Raw genomic sequence first — 26572 nt, 5'->3', positions numbered from 1 at the left:
TCATCTTACCACCAGCATGTAACGCAGGGCCTGGCACATGGCAGGGAGGTGCTCAACAAAATCCGTGCTGGCTGAAGGAATGAATTGCCTGCCTCGACCCTCTTTCATGTTTCTGTCAACACTTGCTGCCAAGCGCCCATCTATTACATCCCTCTTGCCCAACATCTCCTTATAAGGAGAAGCGCGACATCTCTCCTGTCCTTATAATTCAAGGAACGAGTCAGTCCTTGCATCTAGTCAACTAGATCATAGTTGGCCTTCTTCCCATCTCCTATCACAGCAGACCTCGCCCAGAATCCAAGGCTGCAGGTGAGTAATTGCTATATTTATTTATTTATTCTTGCACAAGGCTGCCCTCTGGTGGTTACACATGGGAGAGAGCCTGGGAAGGATGGAAACCCGCAGGCTGAGTCTCTCTCAGAGGCTGTCCACTGAGCCAGGAATAGGCAAGCATTACGAGGAGGGCATCCAGGTGAAGATTCTTGTCAGTCTCCATCCTTATGAATGCCTCCCTCCAAATCTAACAGGAAGCCCTTGGCCTGAGAAGAGCAAGAAAATAAAGAAAATCTCATAGAAACCCCACTCTACCCTAGTGGGTGAAATAGCTATTCTTTCTCCTCAGTGGTGAGCTGGCAAATGCTTAACAACCAGCTTGCTCTCTCTCTTTCTCTCGCTATCGCTCTCTCTCTCTCTCAAGGAATCCCAGTGTGTAGCATTTACTGATTTCCATGGTAAAAATACTCTCACCACGACCGATTTCAAACTACCAAAGTGATGTCACTGGAAGTGTTGGGAAAAATGAGCAGGAAGGGGTCTGTCACTATATGGTATGTCATGGACATGAGTAAGTTTAAGAAGTTACTGGTTACTAGCAAAATAAGTGGGAAGTTATGAGTTTGAGTATTTATTACATTTGCTTTCAACATGATGTATTTAAATGCAAGCTTATAATTTAATCCTTAATAAAAGCCGTGTTTAATGACTGGCTTACCAAAGCCTGGGAAATGTACTAATCAGTCCAGCAAGCCTAGTAGTAAGCATGGCCCCAGCATGCCGCTGCCTCTCCCACTTTCGCCTGCTTTCTCTCCTCCTCCTCTTCCTCGTACATGGCTTCCCGGCATTCTGTGTGGGCAGGACGGGTGGCGAATATGGGAACCAGCTTTGCTCCAGACGCTGCTATTCTCTGAGTCAGGAGCCATAAGGTGTTAAGGAGAGAGAATGAGAAATGCAAATTTGGCTGCGGAAGGACATTTTCGCGTGTGTGTATGTGTGCGTGTCTGCGTGCCCGTATGTGTGTATGTGTGTATGTCTGTTTCTGCATGTACGTCTATATGTCTGTGCAGATGTGTAGATGTATGTGTATGTGTGTATGTCTGTGTGTATCTGTGTGTGTGTATGTATGTGTGTTGGTGCATTTGTGTGTGTGCGTGCATATATGCGTCTGTGTGCATGTGTGCATGCATATGTGTGTGTGTATGAGTGCGTGCGTGCGCATGTGCAGCCGGTGGGGGAAGGGGGTGGGGGTATGTTTTGCAACCGGATTCGGAGGTCGACTCCAGCCTGAAGGAAAGGCTGCCGCACGCTTCCCGCTGGCTTGGGGAGCGGGAAGCTAGCAGCAGCGGCCGGTGGGGAGCCGAGGCAGGCAGAAGTAGGCGCCTGGGAAGAGGCCCAGGTTGACGGGGTTGCCGTCTAGGCGGATGTCCTCCAGCCGTCTGCGGCTGTGTTTGTGCTCCTCAGTGTCACAGAAGGCGTCTCTCTGTATGGTCTCTATCATGTTATTCTGGAAAGAACACACTGACAGCTGGCAAGCCTCCCACGGGACTCTGCCCTCAGGCAGCACAGAAGGTGTGGATCGGTGCGCTCTCCCCACCAGCTCCCCTCTTGAGAGTGGAGAAACCAAGGCTACGCAGCAGGGGGTGAGGGGAAAAGACCCATGGAGGGTGGATATGGAGAGCAAGGAGGGAGATTAAGAGGGAGGAGGGATGGGGCTCCTGGGTGGCTCAGTCGATTGAGCGTCTGACTTCGGCTCAGGTCATGATCTCACAGTTAATGGGTTCAAGCCCAAGTCGGGCTCTGTGCTGACAGCTAGCTCAGAACCTGGAGCCTGCTTCAGATTCTGTGTCTCCCTCTCTCTCTGACCCTCCCCTGCTCATGCTCTGTGTCTCTCTGTCTCAATAACAAATAAAAACATTAAAAAAAAAAAACAAAGAGGGACAAGGGAGGCGGAGGAGACAGAGGAAGGAACAAGCAGGGGAGGTGCAAGGAAGGATGCGGACAGCCGGGAAGCATCTTCGGAAGTAAAGGAAGGCAATCACGCTGAGGCTATGGGCCATGGCTTGGCCAAGACCTTGCTCCAAGTCTCCAATAAGCTCTCAGGGAAGGAGACCCCACTGCAGTCTAAGGATGCTCTTGCTTATCTGCCCTTTCCCCTGACTCCTCCCCGCCTCGGGCTTTATTCAGTGCTCTTGGCCTTGGGGAGGCTGCCTACCTGCAGGTGCAGTGAGCGCAGGCTCTCGGGCAGGGGTCCAGGGATGGAGTCGAGCAGGTTGTCAGCCATGTAGAGGAACTGCAGCCTCTCTAGCGCCTGGGGAGGAGGCAAAGGGCATGGGAGGCTGGCAGGTGCCACGGGACCTGGCAGTGACGGGTGCCCAATGGGACCCCGTTGTTCACTGAGGGTCTCCTGAGCCTCAGCCACGTGCCAGGCTTGTGCCAGGCTGCAGGGGGTGCCCAGTCTCTCGGGAACTCCCAGGCACTAACTCCGACCAGATGCAGAAGGAGAGCTGCTGCCCTTGATGTCGGGCAGCTGGGGGAGAGCTTGACGGAGTTGGTCATGAGGAGCAGTGAGGAGTGAGTGGGGGGCATGGATGGGGTGGAAGGGGTGGAAGGGAAGACCGGGGGCCATTCCGGTCTAGCCTCAACTTTTCTGCCGTCCGAAGGGATTTTTCCCAGATGGGACATCTCCAAGTCTGATCCTGAAGGGGCCGGGAAGAGCATGTCCAGGAAGCATCTGGATCGGCAGAGGGAGAGCCGCAGGCACACGTGAGGCAGATTGAGCACGTGAGTGCGGCAGAGCTGGGCATGAGCCCCCCCTCACGTCCTCCCTGGAGCCACTCCTGCAGCTCAGAGCCCTGCTGAGGGGGCAGCCACAGGGGCCAGCTCTGTGCCTCAGGCTTAGCCCTTCCCATCATAAATGGCCAGCCAGAGCTCAATCTGGACCGTCTCTCGTAAGCACTTGGTCACAGAAAGTCAGTCAGTGGTGGGCTTTGGAAAGAAAATTTTATGTAGGGTTAGGGTTGGAGACAGCACAACTGCAAGTCACGGCACAGCCTAGGTTTTAGGGGAACAGACATGGAGTGTGCCGAGGGGTGAACGGAACAGGAGCGTAGAAAGAAGCCAAGAGGCCGTGTGCCGGCAGAGGCGGAGGGGGAGATGCTGACCTTGGTTTCTGGTACCACCCACTGCCATTTTCAGTAACAAGCCCATGAGGCCTGAATTTCCTTTTCCTGGAAGTTCTTGGGATGACATGTAAAACACTTTTTTCTTGAGTCAGAATCAGTTTTAAGTTTAATAAATGGGAACAGATGAAGAAAATGGGGTTTGATTTTCATACCGAGAACAGTATTGCAGCAGGGATAGCCCATGAGGGCAGGGGTGTGTGTGTGTGTGTGTGTGTGTGTGTGTGTGTGTGTGTGTGTGTGTGGCTGTGGGCATGGGTAGCAAGTGGCAAATGGTGGACGTTAGGCCCTGGCTCACCCTGAAGGCTGCAGGCCGTATGCCAGAGCTCTGGAGCCGGTTCAGGCGGACGTCCAGGACCTCGATGCCAGCCGGCAGCACAGGCAGAGCCGTCAGCTGGTTCTCTGGGAGGATCAGGTCCTGAAGGGCAGGCAGCAGGCGGAGGGCATCATCATCAATGGAGGAGATGGAATTGCTGGAAAGGTCGATCTTCTTCAGTTTTGCTGTGGGGTGTGGGGGAGAACACAGAGGGTCACGGGGCGCACCGTCTTTCCTTGCCCTTGCTGGACCTGCTGTACCCTGCGCCGTCCCTTTAAACATAGGGAGTGCCAGCCAGCTCTCCACCTGCACGAGGTCCAAGCCAGAAGAAATAACGTGATAAACCAGGGCCTCCTGGGAAAACCCTCTGATTCTGCCGTACTTCCCCACAGGGTTCTGTCGTGTGTGGGGGCCGCCCATGGACGGGTTTGGCAGAAACCTTTCAACGGCAAGACCCAACAGGCCCACTGACCTCTGGACCCACTCTCACCCCACCCTTCACCATTAGTTACCACAAGAGGATGCCATGGCCCAGAAGGCTATGGGATTGAGTGGTAGAATCTGGACTTGAGCCCAGGTTTCCTATCTAAGGCAGGGTATAAGGCAGAAAGGATGAAAACACAACCAACAAAAAGTAGGTAAATGGCCTCAGTGCTATGGAGAGTCGATTTAGCCTGGGCTCATCCAGAGGCCAGGAGGGCGCGGAGCTAGAGTGGCTGGGAATCCTGAAAATGGAGGCTTGATCCTACCTTCCCCTTCCCAGCTTTCCAGAGCTTTGGGGAGAGGAAACGAAGACAGGTCACTTTTGTTATCCCAAATCTTCAAGGAAAGGAATTAGACAGACTTGGGGGGCTATTTCCATTTGGGAGCTGAGGAGACTGAAAGCTAATGGGAAAGACCAACACAAGGGGGACACTGTGTGACTGTTGGTGTGGCTGGTGTCAAGGCAGAGGTCCCTGCGGTTCCCTCTGCCAGTCTTGCCCTCCTCTTCCGCTGGGGCATGACCTACTCAGCCCCTTGAAGTCTCCAGCTCGGATCCGGGGGATGCGGTTGAAGCGGGCGTACAGGTAGGCGGTTGTCTTGGGAAGGGGCGGGATGCTCTCTAGGTCGGCATCGTCACAGTACACAGAGGAACCAAGGCACACGCAGACCAGACAGGTTGGCAGGTCTGGCCCAGCTGGAAGACAGAGCAAAGGGAGACCCTTCTCAGACTCCCTTTAGCCTCTGCGACCAGTGGCCCTTGCTCCAAAAAGTGTCTGAGCCATGACTAGAGAGAATTCCATGTCACAATGCACGGAGGCAGAGCTGTGGGCTGCCCCCAATCTGGCACCCGCCCCCAGCCTAAGAGAAGCAGATCCACACCCAGTTATTACCCGGTTTCAGCCCATTGGTGCTCTATCAGGCCCCAGTCCTGTGTAGGTTTTCCTGGGCTTATGTGGGTGTTTCTAGGACATCCATTGGTCTTTATCTTTTTTTTTTTTCTTTTCCCATAGGGCTCCTCTCTGGTCCCAAAAGGCACAATGAAGATAAAATAAAGGCAGAATTAGGTGGAGTGGCCAATGGCTGCTGGCTGTATGGCTCCAAGAAGCATGACAAAGCCACGATGGAGTGGACAATGCTTGCCTAGGATTCGTTTCCCTTTCTTTTTCTTTTTCTTTTTTAATGTTTATTTATTTTTGAGAGAGACACAGAGCGTGAGCTGGGAATGGTCAGAGAGAGAGGGAGACACAGAATCAGAAGCAGGCCCCGGGCTCTGAGCATATGGTCAGCACAGAGCCTGATGCGGGACACGAGCCCATGAACTGTGAGATCATGACCTGAGCTGAAGTCGGCCACTCAACCAACTGAGCCACCCAGGTGCCCCTCGTTTCCCTTTCTTATGATATCCGCATCCCAGGAAATAGCTTTCTCCTGCTCTCATGCCATGACCAGTGGTCATTAGACATAAGCCAGCACTTCAAACCCAAACTGGCTTTAAAAAGTTGGGAAGACTTTACTGGCTCATACGCCTGAATTGTGCAGGTGGTTTCCATCAGTCGCTATTACAAGGAACAGGGATTATGGAAGACCACTGCTCAGTCAACTCCAGGGTGAAATCTGTTAGCAGTGGCCCCATGATTAAGAGGCAGCTCTTCTTTGCAGGCAGTGACCAGTAGAGATGGAGCAGAGAGGACCTCAGGCCAATGGCAAATCAAGCTGAGGCCTTTTACGGTCTTTCTAAACCTGGGATTCTATAGCTCTGACAGGTCCTGGATTCCTATGGATGCCCTGATATGCTCAATCCACCCAAGGCAAATATCTCAAGAGAACAGGAAACAGGGACAAGCAAGGCCAGAATTAACTGCATCCCTCCTCCGCTCCAGCTTTGATCCCCAAAGAGTGCCAACCCCTTACTGTCAGATATGCCAGCACCCCAGGCTCCAGGAGGGCGCCAGGGAGGGGAAAAGAGCTGCTAAGGGGGAATTTAGAACTGAAAAGCAGTATGACTGCTACATTTGCCCCCATGCCAAGTGACAGTCACAAAGTTATTTATTCTCCTCTACAGGCTTTTAATTGTCTCTAATCTAATTACCACTCAACCTGCTCCCCTAGTGACGCTGTTAATTAAGGTGGGGTGCCTTTAGCAGAGTTCTTGCTTTTTTTATTTGGCCTCTTATCCAATTTGTGCATTCAGCAAAAAGCATTAGGGACAGCCAGCCTCTCCCTTTGTTTTTTTATTTTTATTTTTATTTTTATTTTCTGGTCCTACTGTGGCTATTTCTCGTCCCCTCTCTTACAGCAAAGGTTAGCCCAGATCCTTCACTCCCTACCCCAACCACACTTCACGGTGGTAGGCCCAGGGCAGAGTCATGGCCACATGGCCTGTGACCTATGCATATTGAGACTGGTGACCGTGAACTCACCGTGGCTGCTTGGGGAACCCAGGAGGCCCAGTGTTGTAGGCTTGGTCATCGTGGGCTCGGAAGAGAGTGTCCTTGGATCCATTGTGCTCTGAGTGGAACCGATCCTGGTTGGGGGAGTCAGGCTGGTCACTTTGACCTGGAGACATAGCACACAGCACATAGTAGGCCAGTTTTGACTTTGGACTCTGGAGACCTCAGTGACCAATTTCTAACTTGCAAAGAGTCCCTGTGGAGGAAAGGGGGAGTAAGGAAGGGAACTTCTTAAAGAGCATCTGGTCCAGTATCTTCCTTACATGGAAGAGGACATGGGCCCAGAGAGGGGAGCACTGGGGATCAAGGAGGTTGCTGGGGGCCAAGCCATCCAGAGCTGAATCCACATCTCTGGATTGCCCAGGCCGGCATGCTTCCTCTTGCTCAGCACTGACTGAGCTCCTACAGCCAACATGTGCCGGCTTCATATCAGCCCCTGCCAAGGCCAGGAAGGGCTGACAAAGAACTTCAGACTAGAAGACAGCTGAAGAGCAGATGGGGTTTGAAACTTCTTTTTCTAGCAAGAATATAAAGACCTCACTGACTCCCACCCAGTGAGATATGGCTTATGGTCTTATGTGACGGCAGGCTCCAGATGTAGGCCTTCTGTGGGGGGTCCCATCAAGTTTGCTATAAACCGACAAAGAAATTGAACTGTCGTCGTCCTCTTTCTTAGTGTTTTCTAAGTAATAAGTTCCTATGGAGGGACAAGAATTTCCACCTCCTGGAGAAAGAGGTGGAGGCTTCAGACACCTGCAATGTGGGCAGCTGGAGAGGGGCCAGGCCCCTGACGCGCGGTTCTTACAGAGAATGCAGTTGGTCTGCTGTGTGCCCCTTACCTCGGGGAGCTGGTCCCCATAGTCCGTGAGCCCCTCATAGTCACTCAGGTCAATGACCTCATCATAGTTGTCCAGGCCAGGGTCGTAATTCCCCAGATTGAGGACCGAATAAGAATCTCCTTCCTCGTTTGTCTGGTCTCTCCTCTTCCTCCCCTTCGGGCGAGAAGCTGTCTCTGCTTCTAGCAGCACCAAGGCCAGCAGGCTCAGGAAAGCTGGGAGCTTCATGGAGGCCCCGGAGAGAAGGTGGCAGCAGAAATGAAGATGGGGCTAAATCACTTCAGAGCCCAGTCCTGGGGAATGGGCAGGAGGAAGGGGAGCCGTCTAAGAGACAGGGCTCTCTCGGGCTTTGTGGGAACAGCTCACTTCCCACCCCCACACTGGCTGACTCCATGCCGTGCATTATACACGCAGTGCATTTATGGCAGGTGCAAGCCCCCTATAGGCTGGGGCTGTGTCTAGGGGGCTTCCCCTGCCAGCCCCTCCCACCACCACCCAACTTCGGTGCCTGTGGGCTCACACACACACTGATGTCCCCTCACACAGGCTTGTGTAGACACCTGGCAAAGGCTCGTTTACTCATCTCCTGCAAGACTCCTTGTCTGCACAGCTCCCTACTAATTAGGCACACACTCATGCATTTATACAAATGTTCTCTCTAATACAACCACACACGCAGAGTACAACCATTAGTCACTAAGGTAGATTTAGAGAAACTTCATCATCAAGGAGTCTTGTGGCTTTTTAAAAAATTATTCATCCATCACTCATTTGCTCAACAAACATTTAGGGGGTATCTATTCTGTTCCAGGCACTGGACTTCTCTCTGGGGGTGCAGAAATAAATAAGGCATGCCCAATGCATTCAGAGTTCATGGTTTTAAAGACTGACATATAATTTAAAAAGAACATTAGTGATGAAATATACTTCCTAAATAAAGCTTTTTTTAAAAAGCAGGTTTAAAAAATGTGTATTTATTTATTTAGAGAGAGCATAAGTGGGGGAGGAGCAGAGAGAAAGGGGGCCAGAGGATCCGAAGCAGGCTCCCCACTGACAGCAGTGAGCTCGAACTCAAGAACTATGAGATCAGGACCTGAGCTACAGTTGGAAGCTCAACCAAAGGACTGAGCCACCCAAGGGCACCCCTAAATACAGCTTTTTAGATACAAATGATCACAGAAACAAAAAATGTTCTTTGTATGTAGTTGGGGGAGTATGTTCCCATCTAGAGAGTTCCCTACATGTCTGTGTGGTTGCCCCAGTGATTATGTGCGTGTGTGTGTGATGAGCCGATAAGCAGGGATGTTTGTGTAAGTTCATGTGCATATACACAGGCAGGTCAAGGAATGTGTGTGAGGGACTTGGTGTGTTTCTGATAGTGCAGCTGCAGAAATGTCTAGCAGAAGCGCCCCCTTTGTTCCTTTTAGCTGGACAAAGGCTAAGCCTTCTGCAGTAGCAAGAATGAGCTTTTCATCAGAGCTTTCTGCCCCCAGCCCCAACTCCCAGCAGCCCCCTCCTACTTCTCTTGCCCAGAGGTTTAAACTCCCTCCACTCTCTCCCACCAGGCCTGAGGGCCCCAAAGCCCCTCATTTGCATACCAATGCGCCAAACCTCAAACCTTGAACCTTACCCCACGTAATCCTGTTTCAGAACGGAGCCTCACAGCTTCCCAAGAAGAAGGGACTCAGACGGAAAGGTCATCCGCAGTGGGCCAGGGTAGACAGCGGGGCGCTGGCTCTGGCCAGCGTTCGGCCAATCACACTTCTCCCCTTCCTGGTATCCAGCTGTTTCCCCTCCTCTTTGCTCAGCGGGTCTCCCCCCAACCATTCTCTTGTTCGGTGAGTGGGAATTTCTCTCTCTCCCACTACCTCCTCCACTGCCAGCCCCACATGTAACCCCCCAGGATCCTCCCCCCTTTTCACCTCTTTCTCTGTCTGTTGCTTTTCTCTTTTCTGGGCTGGGGGCTGGCAGTCTCAACTTCCTAAGGGGGCTGGCACACAGCAGGTGGGGGAGCACTCAAAGGGACGGGGCTTGGTTTTCTTGCTTTTATCCAGATGGAACCCGAAGATTCAAAGAGGCTGAGTTAAGGCACTCTGACCACGACCACACCACTGCCCACCACCTGGAGCCCTGCCACGGGAGCATGACAGCACACAAATCACCAGAGGCGGGCTCGGAAGGCTGGGGCCACTCACAGAGAAGGCCAGTGGGGGGTGAGGTAGGATTTGAAGACCGAGTTCAAGTTCTCCAATGATGAGGACGATGACGGCAAGGAGGATACAAGGAGTCTCTCAGTCTACTGAGGGGGGACCCTAGAAAGGAATTCCTGATCATGAACACCAGGAGGCATTGTGTGGGATCCTGGGGGCGCGGGGGCTGAGAAGAATCCTCTCTCCCCACCGCCCACCAGAGATGTATGTATCAGGAGAGACGCTCTTTGCCTTGATGTCTAAGGCTTCTGTGAAGGGAGGAGTGGGGGGCTAAGGTGTGTTTGCCCAGGGGTGGGGGTGGGGGTGGGGTTCTTCATTGCTGCCCCCTTGCTCCCCACTCCCTCGACTGACTTCTGGCTGTGAAGCTCCCTGAAGATCACTTAGTCCAAACCACTTAATGCAACAGATAAGAGACCGAGGTCCAGCTAGGGGCAGTGACTTACCCAAGGTCACACAGAGCCAGGGGCAGGGCCTAGATTTCCTCTCAGGCCAGAGAGTTGTCCTCGGTTCATATGACCCTGCCCCCTTTCACATCATCTCCCCCACCCCCACCCCAGTTTTGAGATCAGGTGCCTTGATGCCCTCAGAACAGATGGCCTTGGTAGGACGCATCTCTGTCCTGGCAAACCAGGTGAAGGGGGAAGATCTAATAGCCTGGCCCGAGGGGCAGTGCTTGGCCTGCAATGTTCCTGGGCACCAGCTGGTGTGGAGGAGGCATCCCCCAGTCAGAGGACCTGGTCACCAAAAGAACGCATGTTCCTGTGCCCCTGGGAGCCCACCATCTGGAGAGAGTTACCAACAAGGGCTCTGCTGGGTGGGGAGAGAGAGAGAGCCCTGGAGCCAGCAGGGTGCCCGGGAAGCAGATGGCCCATTTGGCGCCCCGTCCTCCCCCACTTTCTCTCCACAGCTTTGCAGGCAGACACTAACTCTCCCCCACCACAGACCCCAGTCAGGCTGGGCTCTGCCCCGCCCAGCAATCCCACGCCATTTATTCCCTGCGAGCAAGGCAAATGCGACTGTTCATTCATTCCCCTCGCCGCCTGCTCCCACTCTCCCTCCGCACTTTCTCCGTGACGACTCCGCCCGCAATTGCTCCTCCCACACGCTTTGCAAACTCGGAGGCAAAGACAGCAGGCTGTGCTCTCCTCCTATGCGCAGGCACCCCTGCATCCCTGCCAAGAGCCCCTTCCAACTCAGGAGGCGCATCCTAGACTCTGTCCTGGCTTCTACTATCGCTTTGACAAGCTCTCCCTTCATATGCTCGGGTTCCATGCGTGTGTGTGACTTGTGTGGGAACTCGCTAACCATCATGCGGTTGTGGCGTGATGCTCAGCTCCTTGGGAGCCTGCCCAGGCGGGAGGTGCAGGAGCCCTTCTGATCCCCGTGTCTCATTAGGAGAACCACAAGGCATGCTGATGGAAAGGAGGTGGCAGGCAGTGGGGACTGGAGTCTGGCCAGCTGACCCTGGTGCTGCCCCTTTTATGGGCGGGGGTGGAAATTTCAGGAACCCTCCTGCTTTTTGGACAACAGGGATGTATCCCCTGCCGAGGCTTGAAGCCACATCACTCTGTGACCTAAACACATTCCTCTTCCTTTCTCAGGCGTGTACACACACACACACACACACACACACACACACACTGCAAGCTATATATACTCTATGCCATCCTATCTTTTGGCTTTCCTTTCCTGGTTATGTGATTCCCCCCCCCCTTTCCCTCCCCAGTCAAAATCTGATTCATCCCTTAAGATCCAGCTCAAATGGTAGGAGTCTTTCTGGTGTCCCTCCATGGGGTAGAGGCCCTCCCCCACCATGCTCTTTGTACACTTACTACAAACACTTAGGACATGGAACTATTCAGTGGATGTTCCCCTTTACCAAGCTAAGAATGCGTCAAGGGCACGGGCAAGGATATTGCCTGTCATTGAGGTCTGAGCCAGGAACCTGGCAGAGTTGATGTCCCCAGAACTAAAGCAGGTGTTAGAGGGTGAGGCGGTATGTGGCAGTTTTCAGCCTGCACAAATAGGGTAGGCCGGGAGGATCACAAACCCACCTCTGAAATCAACCTATCTGAAGGCAGATTTCTGGCCACCCGGTTCTTGCCCTTCTGCGTGGCCCGTAGAATCTCTGTCCTCGGCCCTTGATACAGCTTTGCCCCTGTTTTGTGCATTTTACCCACATCTCTGCAACTAGACTGTAAGTTTTCCCTGATCAGGAATGGCGACTATTTTGTGTCTTTTGGCATCTGGCTCAGTAATGAGCATCTGGGAGACCTCCAACCATTTGATATCTGTGGGTTGAAAGAATCCAAGCCTTTGGGTTTCAAATGTAGCTGTCAGATTTCCAATCTGACTTTAGGAATGGTTTTTCATGACAGTTGTGAGTTTGGGAGAAACTTGCCAAGAAAATGCTTTGGAATTGTTTTCTTGAGTTTCTTAGGAATCAGATCCTTTCTCCACCCATCATCTCCTTGGAGCAGGTCAGAGGTGGGAGGTGGGAGGAGAAGGGTGGCAAGAGAACTTCAAGGTGCTCTTGACTTGTTCTCATTGTCAAGTTCAAGCAGGATATTTTTCATATTACTTTATTTCCTCTGCATCAAGCGTGTTGGAATGTAGAAGATGTTTCACACAGTTAACACGGTTTTGAAGAAAGAACAGATATATGTAGAGTAACCTACACACCTGGACGTGTAGATGCCAATGGCACTGAAAGGATGAACTTGTGTGTGGAGGAGGGGCTTCCTGAAACCCTAGGCAATCAGCACAGAGTTGGGGGTGTTGCCGTAAAGCCAATTTAACTTGATCCCCTCTGGCTTACAGCTGCAGGGAGCAATGGAGGAAGCAGACTTAATCTACATGGGCTGATGGCCTGATGCTGATTGTTTTGCTGCTGAAACAAAACAGTCCAGGTTTGCAGGAGCAAAAATGACACCTGCCCTCAGAGGAACCACAGGAGCTGTTCCCCCCTTCCCCAGGGCCTCCTCTGAGGGGCTGAGGTTGCAAGGTGTGAGTAAGGTGCAGAAAGGAGGCTTATCCAGGCCTTAGCACCAGGTTGCTTATAGCCACAATAATATATTGACTTTAAGCAGGAGCCTTGGAGAAACCAGCTGCAGCTAGGAAGAATGAGGCAGTTCTATGGGAGCACAGCTGGGAGGTCTGGGGGGAGGCCGGGGGGCCTGGAGGGAGGACGCGAGGATGAAATGGGGCCCGCTTCTGTAAATTAGCAAAAGAGAAAGATGAGATAGAGTGTAATGAGGATTTCTTGAAGTTAAGGACCTAGCTAAATCCAATTTCTTAAAAATCTCTGGAATTTTTCTCAGCCTAGAGGGTGGGCACTGTGTCTTATTTCTAGAACACTCCCCCCCCAACATATACAATAGGGAGCTGTAGAGGGGTGGCATCCCCTATAGAGGGGGAGAAGGGAAGGGGATGGGAGCGGGTCCTGTGGGGCCCAGGCTCTCCTGGAGGCCTGCTCATCTGGCCCGGATAGGGAGGATGGGGAACTTTGAGGGGAGGGACAGTCCAGGCAGGGAATAAATTACTGCAAGGGAAAGGGATATTAGATGATCAGAGCATGGTTTAAAGAGTGGAGCTGTGGACTAGAACATGAATGCCGGAGAGCCTGGGAGGGGCATCTCATCTACCCCCTTGGCGGACAGATGTGGGGACTGAGGACAGAAGGGACTGGCGAGCTCAGACAGCAAACCGGAACAAACCATATCCTCACCTGGGTTCCTGAAGCTTCCCACTTGTGCTCACTCATGATGGGAATAAACCCCTGGCCTCAAGGCCTCTGTACCTTTGTGCCCTTTACATCCCAGAGGAGAGAGAGACTATGCACTTCATCCATAGCTCTTCAAGTTGGAACCTGGGGCCAACTCCTTGATTTCGTAAAACCATCCCAAAGAGAGGTGAGCAGCCAGCTGTGACCTGTAGCAGCCACCAGGTGTCAGTGATGTGTCTGCCTTAGAAAGGGAAGCCAATCTGAACTTGTGGAACGGGCTTCTGGGAGATTTCCAGGTGCTCCGCCTCTTCTAGAGCCCATTCTCATGAACTGCTTCCGGGCTTTGGAGAGGATTGGGCCATCCACACTGATGGAGACCAGATGGCGGGGCAGGGCCAGTGGCTCTGCACCCTTCACTATGGATGCCGTGCTGCCCGAGGCCTAGCCTCTTGTCTAGACTGGCAAGGGGCTGCAGGACCCATGTGCACCCACAAGGGCCCCACCCCCGGGCTCTGACTCGACCCCCTTCCCGCTGGCCTATATCCAGTTCTTAAAGCTACTCTCCTTGACGGTTTCCCCCTGTCTTACTCTGGAAAGAGTGAGGCCCAGCCAGAAGGGTGTGTGCTGAGGAGAGCCCCGGCCATCCCTGTGAACGGACTGCTAGATGTGGATCCTTGCAGGAAGCCTGACCCTCCACCCTCCTTCAGCCATTCCCTTGCACTTCCTTGCTGGAGAGCACAGGCTGGTAAAGAGCCAGCATGATGTCAGATGCCAGTGAACAGGGTGGTGGAGCAGCACTGTTAGAAGGTGGGATCCTTGGCTAAGGGGCCTTTCGGGGACAGAGCTGCCCATCATGGCGGCGTCCCCAGCAGGACTTCCCAAACCTCACTTCTGGGCTCCTCCTGACCATCTTCTCTTGCTTTGGCCAGAACTAAGTTCCGAATGTCAGTCCATGGCCCAGGCTTGCCCAGCAGTGACAGGGAGAAGGAGGAGAGAAGAGGTTATGAAGTCTTTAGACCCACACCTGTTCTTCTGGAGCTAGCAGTTTGGGTGTGCCATGGGTGTCTGTGAGCGGGGTTACCCAATCTAGCCCTTAGAAGTCTTGCTCTAGAAGCCGTGGGTGCAGTAGAGTATGTGACCAGTCCCTGCCTCAGGAAGATGGGCTGAGAAAGGCAAAGCTGGGAGCAAGAAACAAACAAAGCTAGAGAAACTGAATGGTGGGCACAGGCACGTGGGCCACCAGCATTCAAGTGCAGTCAGAGGAGATCCAAGGGCAGTGTGAAGCCTAGATGACCACAGATTGCAGCAGGCGGAAGCACATCATGAGGTCCAATGGGATGGGCGGCTTCAGGTGGTTCCCGTCCAGCCGCAGGTAGCGCAGGTGTGGCACGTTCTCTAGATCCGAGGAGAAGTCATGGAAGGCAACTAGGTTGTTGGGGCAAATCTGGGTCCCATTGATCTCTGTGGAGAAAGAAGGGAGAAGTCAGCCAGTGAGGTGGGTGGGGGTTGGGGTTTGGGCCACACGGGGTTGGAGGCAAAGGTGAGGAAGGAAGAGGGGTGGACAACGAGGACAAGAACCCGGGCCGGCTGCTGTCAGCGTGCAGAGTCTGCTTCGGAGCTTCTCTCCATCTCTCTCTGCCCCTTCCTCTCAAAAATAAAAGTAATAATAAAATAAAAATAAAAAGAATAAATAAAATAAAATAAATGAAATGAAAAGAATTTGAGCTCTCTTCTGTGGAATTGGCTGACCTTGGGTACATCGGTTTACTCTACTTACTTGTGGAATGAATTAAGTCAGAATGGATCAACCACTGTTATTGGAAATTCATTCTGCAGAGTCCTGGAGGAAGGAAACTGTGACCTTCACGGATGGGCAGGACCACAGCAGGTGGAGACCTGGGGCGTGGTGTTCTGATAGAGTGACCTACTCTGATAGAGTTGCAGAGGCCACAAAGCTGGTGGTGGCATCCGGGAGTAGTAAATAGCACGGAGATGTGCTAATGGGATAAGCCGGACCAGTAAGCAGTAGTCATGCTGTGGTAGGTTTTCAGATGGAAAACGAGATTCCACCTCTGCTTAGATGACATCGGATATGTAACCTTCCAAATGAATTTCTTATTCTCCCTAAACCTTGCCTCTTTCATCATCTGAGGGGTCAGCATCATTGTTACTGATGTTGTTCTTTCTGGTCTTCTTCTTCCTCTCTCTTCATCATTGGAGGAGCAGAAAGAGCCCTGACAGAGGTGAGGTTTCTTCCTATGACCACGGTGACTTTGGGCTGTCAGCTCCCCCCCCCCGACAGCTCCCCTCAGATCTGTGAAATGGGGAGAGTGGTACCTGCCCCTCACCTCTGATGAGAGAATGTTGGCGAAGGCATTTTGCAAACTGAAGGACAGACAGATGGCGGCGTTAAGATCATTGCTGAGATGTGGTGATCACGCTGACCCGGGGCTCACTCCGCCTATTCTGTCAGTGACACGGGAGACAGGCTGGGGGCGAGGGGCACATGTAGAGCGGGTGTGAGTTTTCTGACTTCAGCCTCAAGAGGCTGGATATTTCCTAGCAGCCTGTTCTTTTATAACTGGGTAGAGACCTGGGAGCTATTTGTTAAGGTATTCTTTCTGCCTATTTTTTCAACCTACCTAGCTTTCTGAGGGTAATGCGTGCCATCAGTTTACTAGCTGCAGGATAAAATTAGACCATTCATTCCCTTTTCCTGAATTTGTTTTTTTCAAGCTTTAAAAAAAGCTCTACCCTAGGGGTGCTTGGGTGGCTCAGTCGGTTGAGCGTCAGACTCTGGCTCAGGTCATGGTCTCACAGTTCATGATGCTGCCTGGGATTCTCTCTCCCCCTCTCTCTGCTCTCCCCCAACTTTGCTCTCTCTCAAAATAAATAAACTTAAAAAAAAAGCCCTCTCTGCTTTCTTTAATTATTCCAGATGAGTGAATAAGGTTCTCCTTCCATCCATTTGTTTCGAGATTGTAGAAATTCAACAATCTCCCTCTCATTCTTTGGCTTGGAAACTAAGGATTCCTAATATTACTTCGAGGGTACTTCCCTTTATCCTGTAGCTGCCGCATTCCTGGTATGGATAGAGCCTGGTTTTATTCAAGGACCAGATGGTATTCTCCCTTGTTCTTAACGCTTTCTGTTGATGCTCTGCTCAGATCTGACATTTTTGATCGAAGCAAAACTGGGACTTCAGCCCCTCCCACTGGGCTGTGATTTTAATCCAAAGCCTAGCACCTTATCAGTGCAGCGTAGGCAAATTCTGCCTGAAACGTATTATCTTATATGCCTTCCAGAGAGATTCAGAAAGTGCCTCCACACTGACATGTTTCTCTGGCTGCAACTTTTTTTTTTTTTTTTTTTTTTTTTACCAGCTGCCTACCCTGAGTATGTGGACGCCTTCCCATGTACATCTTCGAGAGATTCTTCCAAACCTCGTTTCAGTCTTTCTATCACAGCTGTCAGCTTCTGCAGCAGACCAGCTGAGGACATTTCAGGGTAGGCACTTAAATGTCACTGTTCTGCTTTCAGAGAATGTCCAGGACTCTATTCCATGGCAACCCTACCTGTAATCTGGAGGGCAGAGAGGCTGGGGCTAATGAGAAGGATCAGAGGAAGAAACGCTCTTACCCTCCGAGAATGGTATTCTAGGCACGTGATATTAACCTATCAAATCCTCATATCAACTTTGTGAAGGAAGGGACTCTTCCCATTCTCACTTTACAGAAGAGAAAACTTCGCAGAGACGTGACGTATCTTTCCAAGGTCACACAGATAGTAAATGGCAAGGTCAAGATTTGAAGTCCAGTACCACCCTGGGTGCTTTTCTGCTCTACCTCCTCCCCGTCCCCCCAGGCTCCAGAGAAAGGGTTGAGGCGATAAGAGCCTCCCCCCTTCCCTGGCTGTGGCCATGGCCCCGCCCCACCCCCACTCACTCTCTATGCTGTTGTTGTTGAGGTACAGGTGCTCCAGCTTGTTGCTGATGGCGGGCACGCTGCTGATCTTGTTGTGGGACAGGTGGAGCACAAGCAGATTGGAGATGTTGAAGGAGTTCTTGGGGAGCCCCCTGTCTGACAGCCTGTTGTAGTTAAGGCGAATGAAGGCAAGGTTGGGGAAGCCCTTGAAGTATCCATTAGGGATGGTCTCAATCCTGTTGCTGTCCAGGTAGAGCTGGTGGATGGCTGCGGGGACCTTGGGTGGCATCTTTCGCAGGATGTTGTGGGCCAGGTTGAGTTGCATGAGGTTCTTGAGGCCCTGGAAGGTGTCGGGCTTGAAGACGCCGTCGCTCAGCTTGTTGTGTTGGAGATCCAAGAGCAGCAGGCTCTCTAGCTTGCTGAAGACGCCAGGGGGGATTCTGGAGATCTGGTTCTGGCTCAGCCTCAGCTGCTCCAGGTTCCGTGGCAGGGCCGATGGCACCTCCTCGAGCTGGTTCTTCTCCATGTAGAGGAACACCAGACTGGGCAGCTTCTCCAGGACCTTCTGGTCTATCTTTCGAATTCGGTTGTTATCCAGGTTGATCCACCGCAGGCCTGTGGCATTCTGGAAGGACTCCACTGGGAGCTCGGTTATGAAGTTGTTCTGGAGATAGAGGTAATGGATGCGGGGTGGGATGACAGGGACCTTTCGAAGGTTGCGGCTGTCACAGTAGAGGGCAGACGGGAAATCAGAGGGGCAGTAGCATTCCCGGGGGCAGTCAGGGAAGATAGATGGAGGGCCTGGTGGGAGGGGAGGGGGCAGGTCTGTAGGCTCTGATGGCTCATGGGTCTGAACAAAGCTGGGTGTGGGCCTAGGTCTGGGCCTGGGCCTGGGCCTAGGTTTTGGTCGTCTTGTCTGCTGGCCTTGGGCCACTGAGGCCAAGATGAGGAGAAGTGGGAGGATCCAGCAGAGGGATGACCTCATGATCCAGGTGATGTACCTGCAGGGAGGAGACACACGAGGTCATTAGCCTTCTGGGCCTCCGTAACTAGAGGCCCTGTGTTGGTGGCTAGAGTTGGCCAGGATGGGTGCCAGGGGAGGACTGTGGGAGGGACCTGTCAAAGCATCTCTTCATTTGCCGGTATTCAGCAGATGGGAAGATAACAAGGGCTTGAAGGTCAGGACCCCTGGCCCGGAGGCTTAGCTATTCCTATAAGAGGGATGTTAGGAAACATAGAGGCCTAAGTGTTACATCTGGAGGGGTCCTTAGAGACCCCATAATCCAGTGGTGTTCAAACTGTGCTCTATGTCTGTGGAGCCCCTTCCTCCCGCCCCCCATCAGGAAGAAGACCAAGTGGGTGGATCTGAGGCGTCCCAACTCACCTCTGTGCCAACCTGAGCAGCCCTGTGTTTTTAAATCCATTATGTATAGAGAATTGGCCAAAGCACGCATTTGAAAAAGTTGCATTGCTAAAAATGTTTTGAAGTCCACCAATCAAACCCAAACTCTACTGTTTACAAAAATTAAGTACTGCAGGGAAGAAGTGGCTTGCTAAGAAAGGGCAGGAAGCTCTTTAATGGCAAGTTCAGGACAAAAACCCAGGTCTCCTGCCTTCCTGAGCAGGGCTGGTGGAGGTCCTGGCAAGGAAGGGAAGTGCTGTAGACATGCTTGTAGCTTGTGTCTGCCCCTGCTCGCTCCTCACCCCTGTGCTCTGCTGGTCGTTGCCAGCAGGAGGCGTACCAAGAATTTCTCCCCAGATGTGGAGGCTCCTATGAAAATAAACAGGAAAGGGATCAAAAGCTGTGGGGAAATCACTTTCATTTCTTCTGACATGGTATTGCTCCCCCCATACCCATTGGATTTGGTGGTTTTGAGACAGGATATGAAGAAGAACTTCCTGCTAGCCTCTGTGACATGGTGGAGTAGGTCACTGAAGGGTATTTGGGGGTTGTGCTCCCAGTGGCTCTGATGACCCTTCCATGGTGGTTTGAGTTGAATTAGGCTGGAGAAAAAGCAATAGACCAGGTCTGCATTCAGAAAGTGGCAGCTCCCAGGGGCTTCCTCCCCTCCCCTGGCTGGGAAGGGTCTGGAGAGGGGTGTCCTGTACCCTCCCCTCTACAGGGCCATCAGACCTAGGACACTCCCCCCTGGTCTGCAGCCAGGGTCCCCGCTCCCCAGCCGCTCCTTGCTGCTTCCTCACAAAGTGGTGGTCTGTCCCTCCCCTCCTGGGGACTGGGGCATGGGGGTACAGGCTTGCTGGGGTTCTGAGCTAGGAGGCGCTGCAGAGGGTCCCCAGCTGCATCTGGACCCTGGGATCCCTGCCTCTGTTCCAGGCCTCTCGCTGTCTTTCCTTTGAGCCCACATCAGCTGAGACTCCTCCCTTGCAGGCTTCTTGCTGGCTTTGCTTAAAGGAAGATGATGGAAGCCTTGCACCAGCTGCTTAGTCCTGGGCCAGATGCTCAGGAGTGACGAGAATGTGACAATAAACAGGAGAGAGGGAGAGGGAGCAGAGCTCAACCCTGAGGGGTAGAGGGTGTCTCTCCTGTCTTTCACACACACCCACACTTGACACCTAGCCTGCTCTCCCTCTCTCTCTCTCTCTCTCTCTCTCTCTCACACACACACACACACACACACACACACACACACACACTCCCCTCCCTGCACCATACGCCTATGTAAAGCCAGGTTCACATGTCCACCATGTTTGTGTCCTTTCATAGTACACTGAGAATGGGAGAGGCGTAGAGAGGGAGGGAAGGAAGAAGGGAGGGAGAGAGAGGGGGAAGGAGGGAAGGAGAGAAGGGGGAGGGAGGGAAGGGAAGGAGGACAGGAAGGGAAAGAGGGAAGGAGGGAAGACAGATGAGCCAGAAGGAGGCCAGAGATTGCCCTGCTGCTCTTTTGTCCTCCACCTTCCTCCGAAGGGGTCTCTCCCCAGGAGGGCTCCTCCAAGGGGGTCCTCGGGGACCATTTCCCTGGCCTCCTACCACAGAGAACCTCAGAGTTCGATTCTTGACTTTAACGCCAGCTGAGGATCCAACAGTCCCGAAAGGACTGGAAAGAGAAGACATTCATTGTAAACCGAACTTGAGTCTTGCTGCCACACCCCTTAATGATTGGTGAATTATTAATCAACAATTGATTAATATTAATATTAATTGGGGAATTATTAATCAACATTTCACTAGTCCTGTGCTTTTCTTTTTTTTAAAATTTTTTATGTTTTTTATTTATTTTTGAGAGACAGAGAGAGACAGCGTGAGCAGGGGAGGGTCAGAGAGAGAGGGAGACAGAGAATCTGAAGCAGGCTCCAGGCTCTGAGCTGTCAGCACAGAGCCAGATGCGAGGCTCGAACCCACAATCATGAGATCATGACCTGAGCTGAAGCCGGATGCTTAACCGACTGAGCCACCCAGGCGCCCCAATCCTGTGCTTTTCTTAAAAACAGCACAGTCATATACATTTCAAGGGGGGTGGTTAAAGGGTCCGAATGCTAAAAACAAACATTTTTAAAGCCCCAAATTTTGTGACCCTTTTTGTTTTGATATATCTTTATTTTCCAATTATCTGGAAGCTGAAATTAGCAAGAGGTTTCCCAGCACTGGCTGCGTGGGGCTCCCTATTTCCCTTCCTCGCCTTTGTCACGTGAAGCGTCCACCAGATACTGGGCACCTGGGCAAGCAAATAAAGCTGGCCCAGAGCTTTCAGCAAAGGTTGCTCCATGTGGCTCAGGGCCTGGCTGGCTCTGGTGCTTCCTATCGAGAGGGACAGAATCACAGGCTGGCTTCCTGCTCCTTCCATCCACAGTGATCACAAGACTTCCTCACCCCCATGTCCTACTCCAGACGCTTTGGGAACTTTTCTTATCTTTCCCCCCAACCCGGCCTTCTATCCCTGTCACATTCCAAACCTCTGAGGCTGGCTGAACTCCTCTTAGAGCCATTAAAAGGTTTTAGAGGAGAAGTTCCCTGTGCCTGTTCCATGGTGAAACACTGGATCTGTTCAGCTCCCCTTCTCCTAGCCCCACAGCTCAACCACTATTGTGTGTGTGTGCGTGCGTCTGCACGTCCATACTTCTTTCTTGAGAAAACAGAGCTCATGTCTAAGACTTTTCTCATTGGGCAACGCCTCTTCCTGCTGGAGCCTAACTGTCCAGAGGGGAGGTGCTGACAGCAGAGCCACTGCTCCGGCAAAACACAGTGACGTCCTTCATCCCCCAAAGCAGAACCTGTGTGACAGAGTGGAGGTCCCTGGACTCCAAGGGAGTCATAACCTGCCTCCCACCCCCCAACAAAGCCCCAAGTCACACTTTCTTATGTTCTTGCCTTCCAGAGCCTTCCATCTAATCATAAACTCTCTTAGGGTGGGTCATAAGTGTGCTGATTTTTAAATTTCGTGTGCCTTTGCAAGCACAGCGCCCCACCTCGCAGCGTTCTGTGGGGCTGGGCTCACTGCTCAGCAACCAGCTGCAGCCACTAACCTCAAGCCCGTTCTGGGCACGGGCTCTCAGAGACGTGCTGCTCCATGGGGGCAAAGCCCAACATTCACTCTCTCCACTTAAGAACATTTCCTACGAGAGTTCTCATGTCGAATTTCGGTTCCAAGTATTGGAGATCTGGGCTTGAATCCTGGCTCTGACCCTCCTCCCCAGGCCCCAGGCTCCTTGTGTGTGGGGGGATGAAATGAGATCACACACACGCAGGCATGTTGTAGAGCATAAAATCTCTACAAACGGCTGGGGTTTCGCTTATTCATCTGTTTGTTTATAAAAGAGCAGGTTCCCTAGGGAAACTCTGATTTTTAAAGTGAGATAGCCTGCATCCCTACCTAGCTCGTGAATTCATTCACTGAAGGCTTAAAACCCAGGACTAATGTGGAGACTCAGGGCAGGGCTGGGTTGAGGTTCACATGAGTTTGTCAAGTCAGTAGGAGCAAGTTTCAGGGTAATTGGCTTTGTCTAGAGGCTGGCGAGTGTGGGATTGGGGTTGGCCTGGAAGTCAGGTTGGGTGTGTCTTCCCTGATTGGAGAGGATTACTCCACACTACAGTTGACCCTTGTGCAACACGGGTTTGGATTGCTTGGGTCTGCTTATGGGCAGATTGTTCTCAATAAATATGTGTACAGGCTTGTAAATGTATTTTCTCTTCCTCATGGTGTTTTAAAATTTTGTTTTCTCTAGCTTACTTTATTGTAAGAATGCAGTATATACTACCTATAGCACACGAGGCATGCATTTATCCACTATTGGTTGATGTTATTGGTGAAACGTCTGGTCAGCAGTAGGCTCTTAGTAGTTAAGTTTGGGGGGAATCAAAAGTTATATGCAGATTTTCAACTATACGGGAACCGGGGAGAGATTGGCACCCCTAACCCCGTGCTTTTCCAAGGGTCAACTGTACTCACTGGTAGTTTTTTTTCCTTGTCATATTTCCTGCCTAGTTGGTCACCCTAAAGCCTCCATGGCTTAACCCAACCAGTGTCCCTGCCCTGGAGAATGGGGCTGCCCCCTGCCTGAGAGCCACACCCACTGGGATGACCCTCTTTCTTTGTTCCCTTCTTTCTGTTCTAAACTCAGACTTTCAAAAACTATCCTGCTCCCTTTTTCTCTTTCTGAAGTCCAGAAGGAGAAAGTCCAGAGGATCAGGTGGTCATTTGTGAACAGAGGAGTGAGAGAGCCCCTTTCAAGGCCTCCAAGTAGGCCTGTGCAGGCTTGTGGGGGTCCTCAGATAAAGAAAGGGCTGATGTGGAGGCATGATGAGTTCAACACACTATTGATGCAGCTGGGGGTGGATCAGAACACGGGTGCGCCTGACTGGGGTGCTGGGAAGAGAGCTTTATGAGTTCTCAGCCCATCTTCCGCTCTCTACTTAAGGGGCCCTGTCCTCAGCCTCAGTTTCCTTACCTGTAAAATGGGAACAACAAATCTTCCCTATCCCTCTATTCCTCACTGAGCTGTTGTCAGAAACAAGTGTGACAGGCGGCTTTAAAATGAACCACAGATCAACAAATACTAAAACTAAATATAACACTATTCTGGAGGGACCATCTGTCTCCCCAGCATCTACCGCAAGGCAAACAGAGTGACGTTTTCTTGGTCTGAGGCCATTCGCCCAGAAGAGCAAGTTTTCCATTCCGAGGCACTAAGGAGGAAACGGGAGGAGATGGTTGTCTTCCTCTGACAGCCTGGCGCCTCCCCTGTTCTGCCTCCGTCTCCCAGTGTCCCCACCCCTTGAAGAAAGCCTAGAAGAATCTGTCTGATGCCTTCAACACTTCTATATAGAACTGGGTCTCAACCCTACAACTCTGGTTGCTCAGCTAGATCTCTTGGGCAAACCTCCCACTTCTACTAAACTTTAGTGTCCTCATCCATAAAATGGGCACGTTAACACCTTCTTAGCAGATAGCTTGGAGGGTTAAGTAAGTAAATGTGTTTCAAGTGAGTGCTCAATGAATGTTAAGTTGTTGTTGACACTTCTTGAAAGTAAAGGGGTCTCTTTCCCTTTAACTTAGCGGGAGGGCAGCCCTGCCCTCCACCCAAAGGTAGGGATTGTCACTGGTGGGTGGGTCCTGGCTCATGGATTTCCCCCAGCTCTTAGACACCCAGCAACCTCCTCCGTGGGTCCTGTCAGACCACGCTTAAGTCTTAGAATCAACCGGTTGGAGAGAACCCTTGGAATCCCCCAACCCGCCCAGCCACCTAGGGTAAGGCTTACTTTGTCTTTCCAATTCACTCACCCCACCTGAAGTCTTTCTGCACCAGGTGAGAGGATGCTGGCCAGGTAAGGCGCAGCCTCGCCTCCTCATCCGGCTCTGGAGCCCCCTGCGATCCACGACCTCCCCTCTCAACCTCTCACACCTGGCTTTTTTTTTCTTCTTCTTCCAGCCTTGACATGTTTCCCTCACACGCCTGATAAGTGGGTCTGCCCACCAGGGAGTGCAGAGCTCGGTGTTCAGCCCATCCTCTGAGCGCTTCGGGACCAGACAGCTGTTGGGCAGGAGGAGAGGGGATCTAGAAAGGATGGGGAAGGGCCCTGTGTAGTGCCCAGGCGGATTAGCAAGTGAGAGGAAACATAAGCTCTTGGGAGCTATTTTGGGGGAACTTCCTTTCTGGGAGGTTCCCTATGATGTAGCTGCCAGTGCTTGCGAGGAAGAGGCCCACAGACCTTCCCCGTGCCTTCAGGTGTGGTTCCCACTCCCCGGAAGAGGACGGCCCATTCAGGACCCACCCCCTCCCCCACCCAGGCCTCCACAGGGGGTCGTTGTCCAGACGCACTGGCCCTTCTGCCCAGCTAACACTGCCTGGAGTCCTGGGCTCTTCAGTCCCAGCATGGGTCTCCCTCAGGGTCCTGATTCAGGTCCCCAGGCCTTAGCTGACCGCCAGGATCCCCTGGAGTGTTAAACAACACGTTCCTGAGCTCCATCCTCTAGGCCTGTATTTTTAGTAAGCCCCCCTGCCCCTCCCCCCAGGTAATTTTGAAGATCAATGACATTTGGCGACCTTGATCTCCCCACCACTACTTCCCCTGGAACAGCACTCTCTCTGCTGTTGTAGAGGACTAAGTTGCGGGGAATGGAGGAGGGGGTCCAGCCTACTTGGAAATGAGTCCCATTCAATTACCCATTTCGGCTTCCCCCTCTCTGACTGATTGAGGAATTACTGTCATTTTGCCCTCTCCCACAAGGATGCCTCGCCACCCTGGCATAATTTTGAAATTGTTTTAAAGAGAAACCTACTCTGGCTGCACCCAGGAAAAATCAATGAATTATCCCCAGAGCTGGGCAGTAGGACCTCCATGGCTTCGAGCCTGGGTTGCTTTCTTCCCTTTCTTTCCAAAAGCCAAGTGGTTTGGACCAAAGAGGGAAATTCAGAGCTACAGGGAAGATACTGTGCAAGTTGGAAAGGCACTTTTTTTCTCCCTCCTACCCAGTTAATTTCTAAAGAGCGAAGAAGCCCTTCCACCGCCTGCCCTGGTTCACCTCCTCCCTGCTCGGCCTCACTCAGGACACATGATTTTCTTTTGGCTCTGCCGTCTCTAGGAAAACACACTTTCTCTTTGCTCTTACAGCTGCGGAGGCATGTGAGAGGGTGAGAACAAGATGGAGAGAGAGAGAGAGAGAGAGAGAGAGAGGGAGGGAGGGAGAGGGAGAGAGGGAGAGGGTATGTGTCTGTTGGCACTCAGTCACTATGGTTTAGCTCTGCACGTCGGCTGTAGTCAGAGAGGGGAGTTGGACGGTCGGGACACCTTCATATCGTGTGTGTGTGTGTGTGTGTGTGTGTGTGTGTGTGTATTGTGAGTGTGCAGGGAAAGTGCAGCCTCTCTGTGACGTGTGTGCGCCTGTGATGGTGTGTGACAATGTGTGAAAGGTGCAAAGAAATGGGTTCTAGAGTCGGGTTTCCATAGAAACACCTGACGTGTAGGGATACGTTGTGTAGCATTACTCCCTGTGGGATAGCAAACATCGGTACCCAGGAAGTGTAACTTTTGCACCAGGCAAATACACAGACGTGGAATGAGGGAGAGAAGGTGGTGGAGGAGGGTGCAGAAGAAATGTGGAACACTAATTGGAGCTCATTTGAAAGGCAAAAGGTGGGAGGAAGGAAGGAAGCAAGCAGGACATAGAGATCAGACCAGCAACGTCAGCTGGACAGAGCAGGAGGAAACCTGCTGGAGGAAAGGGTCCCCGCCATCTCCCCACTGGGCTTACCTGCACACACCTGCCTCTCCTCTCAGCTGTGGGCTTACTCCCCAGGCAAGGCTCCCCCTCTTTCTCCCCCACCCTTCGGTGGAGCTGTGGCAGCCGAGAGCCAGCTAGAAGTTCTGATCTCCCAGTGGTGCCCGCCTGCTTGTGTGCCTGACTTTGCTTCTACCAGATCCTAGAGGGGTGGGGAGGTTAGGTTAGGGGGAGGGCCGGACAGATTGTAGGGAGGGAGGAACAGAGGAGGGAGGGGAGGGAGGGAGGAGGAAGGAGGAAGGGGGGGAGGGAGGGAGCTTGGGAAAGGAGGAATGACAACAATAAAGTCTTTATTTGGCAGCCAAAACTCCCAAAGACTTCATCCACACACCATGCCCACTAACGGACTCGTTTTTAATAACATTTCCTTCTGTTGCTGCTGCTTCTGGGGGGAGATTGTTTGACCCATGTTTGGAAAACAAGCCAAATTAACAGAGGAA

At 52.1% G+C, this 26572-nt stretch overlaps 2 protein-coding genes across 2 annotated transcripts; both read right to left on the bottom strand.

Annotated features, from left to right (window-relative positions):
• Window positions 1-1506: 1506 nt before the first annotated feature.
• OPTC (opticin) lies at window positions 1507-9805 on the bottom strand. Its single transcript, XM_029933160.1, has 7 exons — window positions 9736-9805; window positions 7544-7833; window positions 6675-6810; window positions 4781-4939; window positions 3754-3956; window positions 2489-2584; window positions 1507-1780 (listed from the first exon to the last, which is right to left on the bottom strand). The coding sequence occupies exons 2-7, from the start codon at window positions 7766-7768 to the stop codon at window positions 1610-1612; spliced, it is 990 nt and encodes a 329-aa protein (XP_029789020.1). The 5' UTR covers window positions 7769-7833; window positions 9736-9805; the 3' UTR covers window positions 1507-1609.
• A 2511-nt stretch (window positions 9806-12316) lies between these two features.
• PRELP (proline and arginine rich end leucine rich repeat protein) lies at window positions 12317-26247 on the bottom strand. The gene is made up of 3 exons (XM_029933158.1): window positions 26106-26247; window positions 17419-18398; window positions 12317-14935 (listed from the first exon to the last, which is right to left on the bottom strand). The coding sequence occupies exons 2-3, from the start codon at window positions 18380-18382 to the stop codon at window positions 14760-14762; spliced, it is 1140 nt and encodes a 379-aa protein (XP_029789018.1). The 5' UTR covers window positions 18383-18398; window positions 26106-26247; the 3' UTR covers window positions 12317-14759.
• Between the last annotated feature and the right edge of the window lie 325 nt (window positions 26248-26572).

Source organism: Suricata suricatta, chromosome 3 (assembly GCF_006229205.1).
Source record: "Suricata suricatta isolate VVHF042 chromosome 3, meerkat_22Aug2017_6uvM2_HiC, whole genome shotgun sequence".
NCBI classification, from domain to species: Eukaryota; Metazoa; Chordata; class Mammalia; order Carnivora; family Herpestidae; genus Suricata; species Suricata suricatta.
Note: the sequence above shows the minus strand (reverse complement) of the source record. Positions and strands in the feature narration are given on the sequence as shown.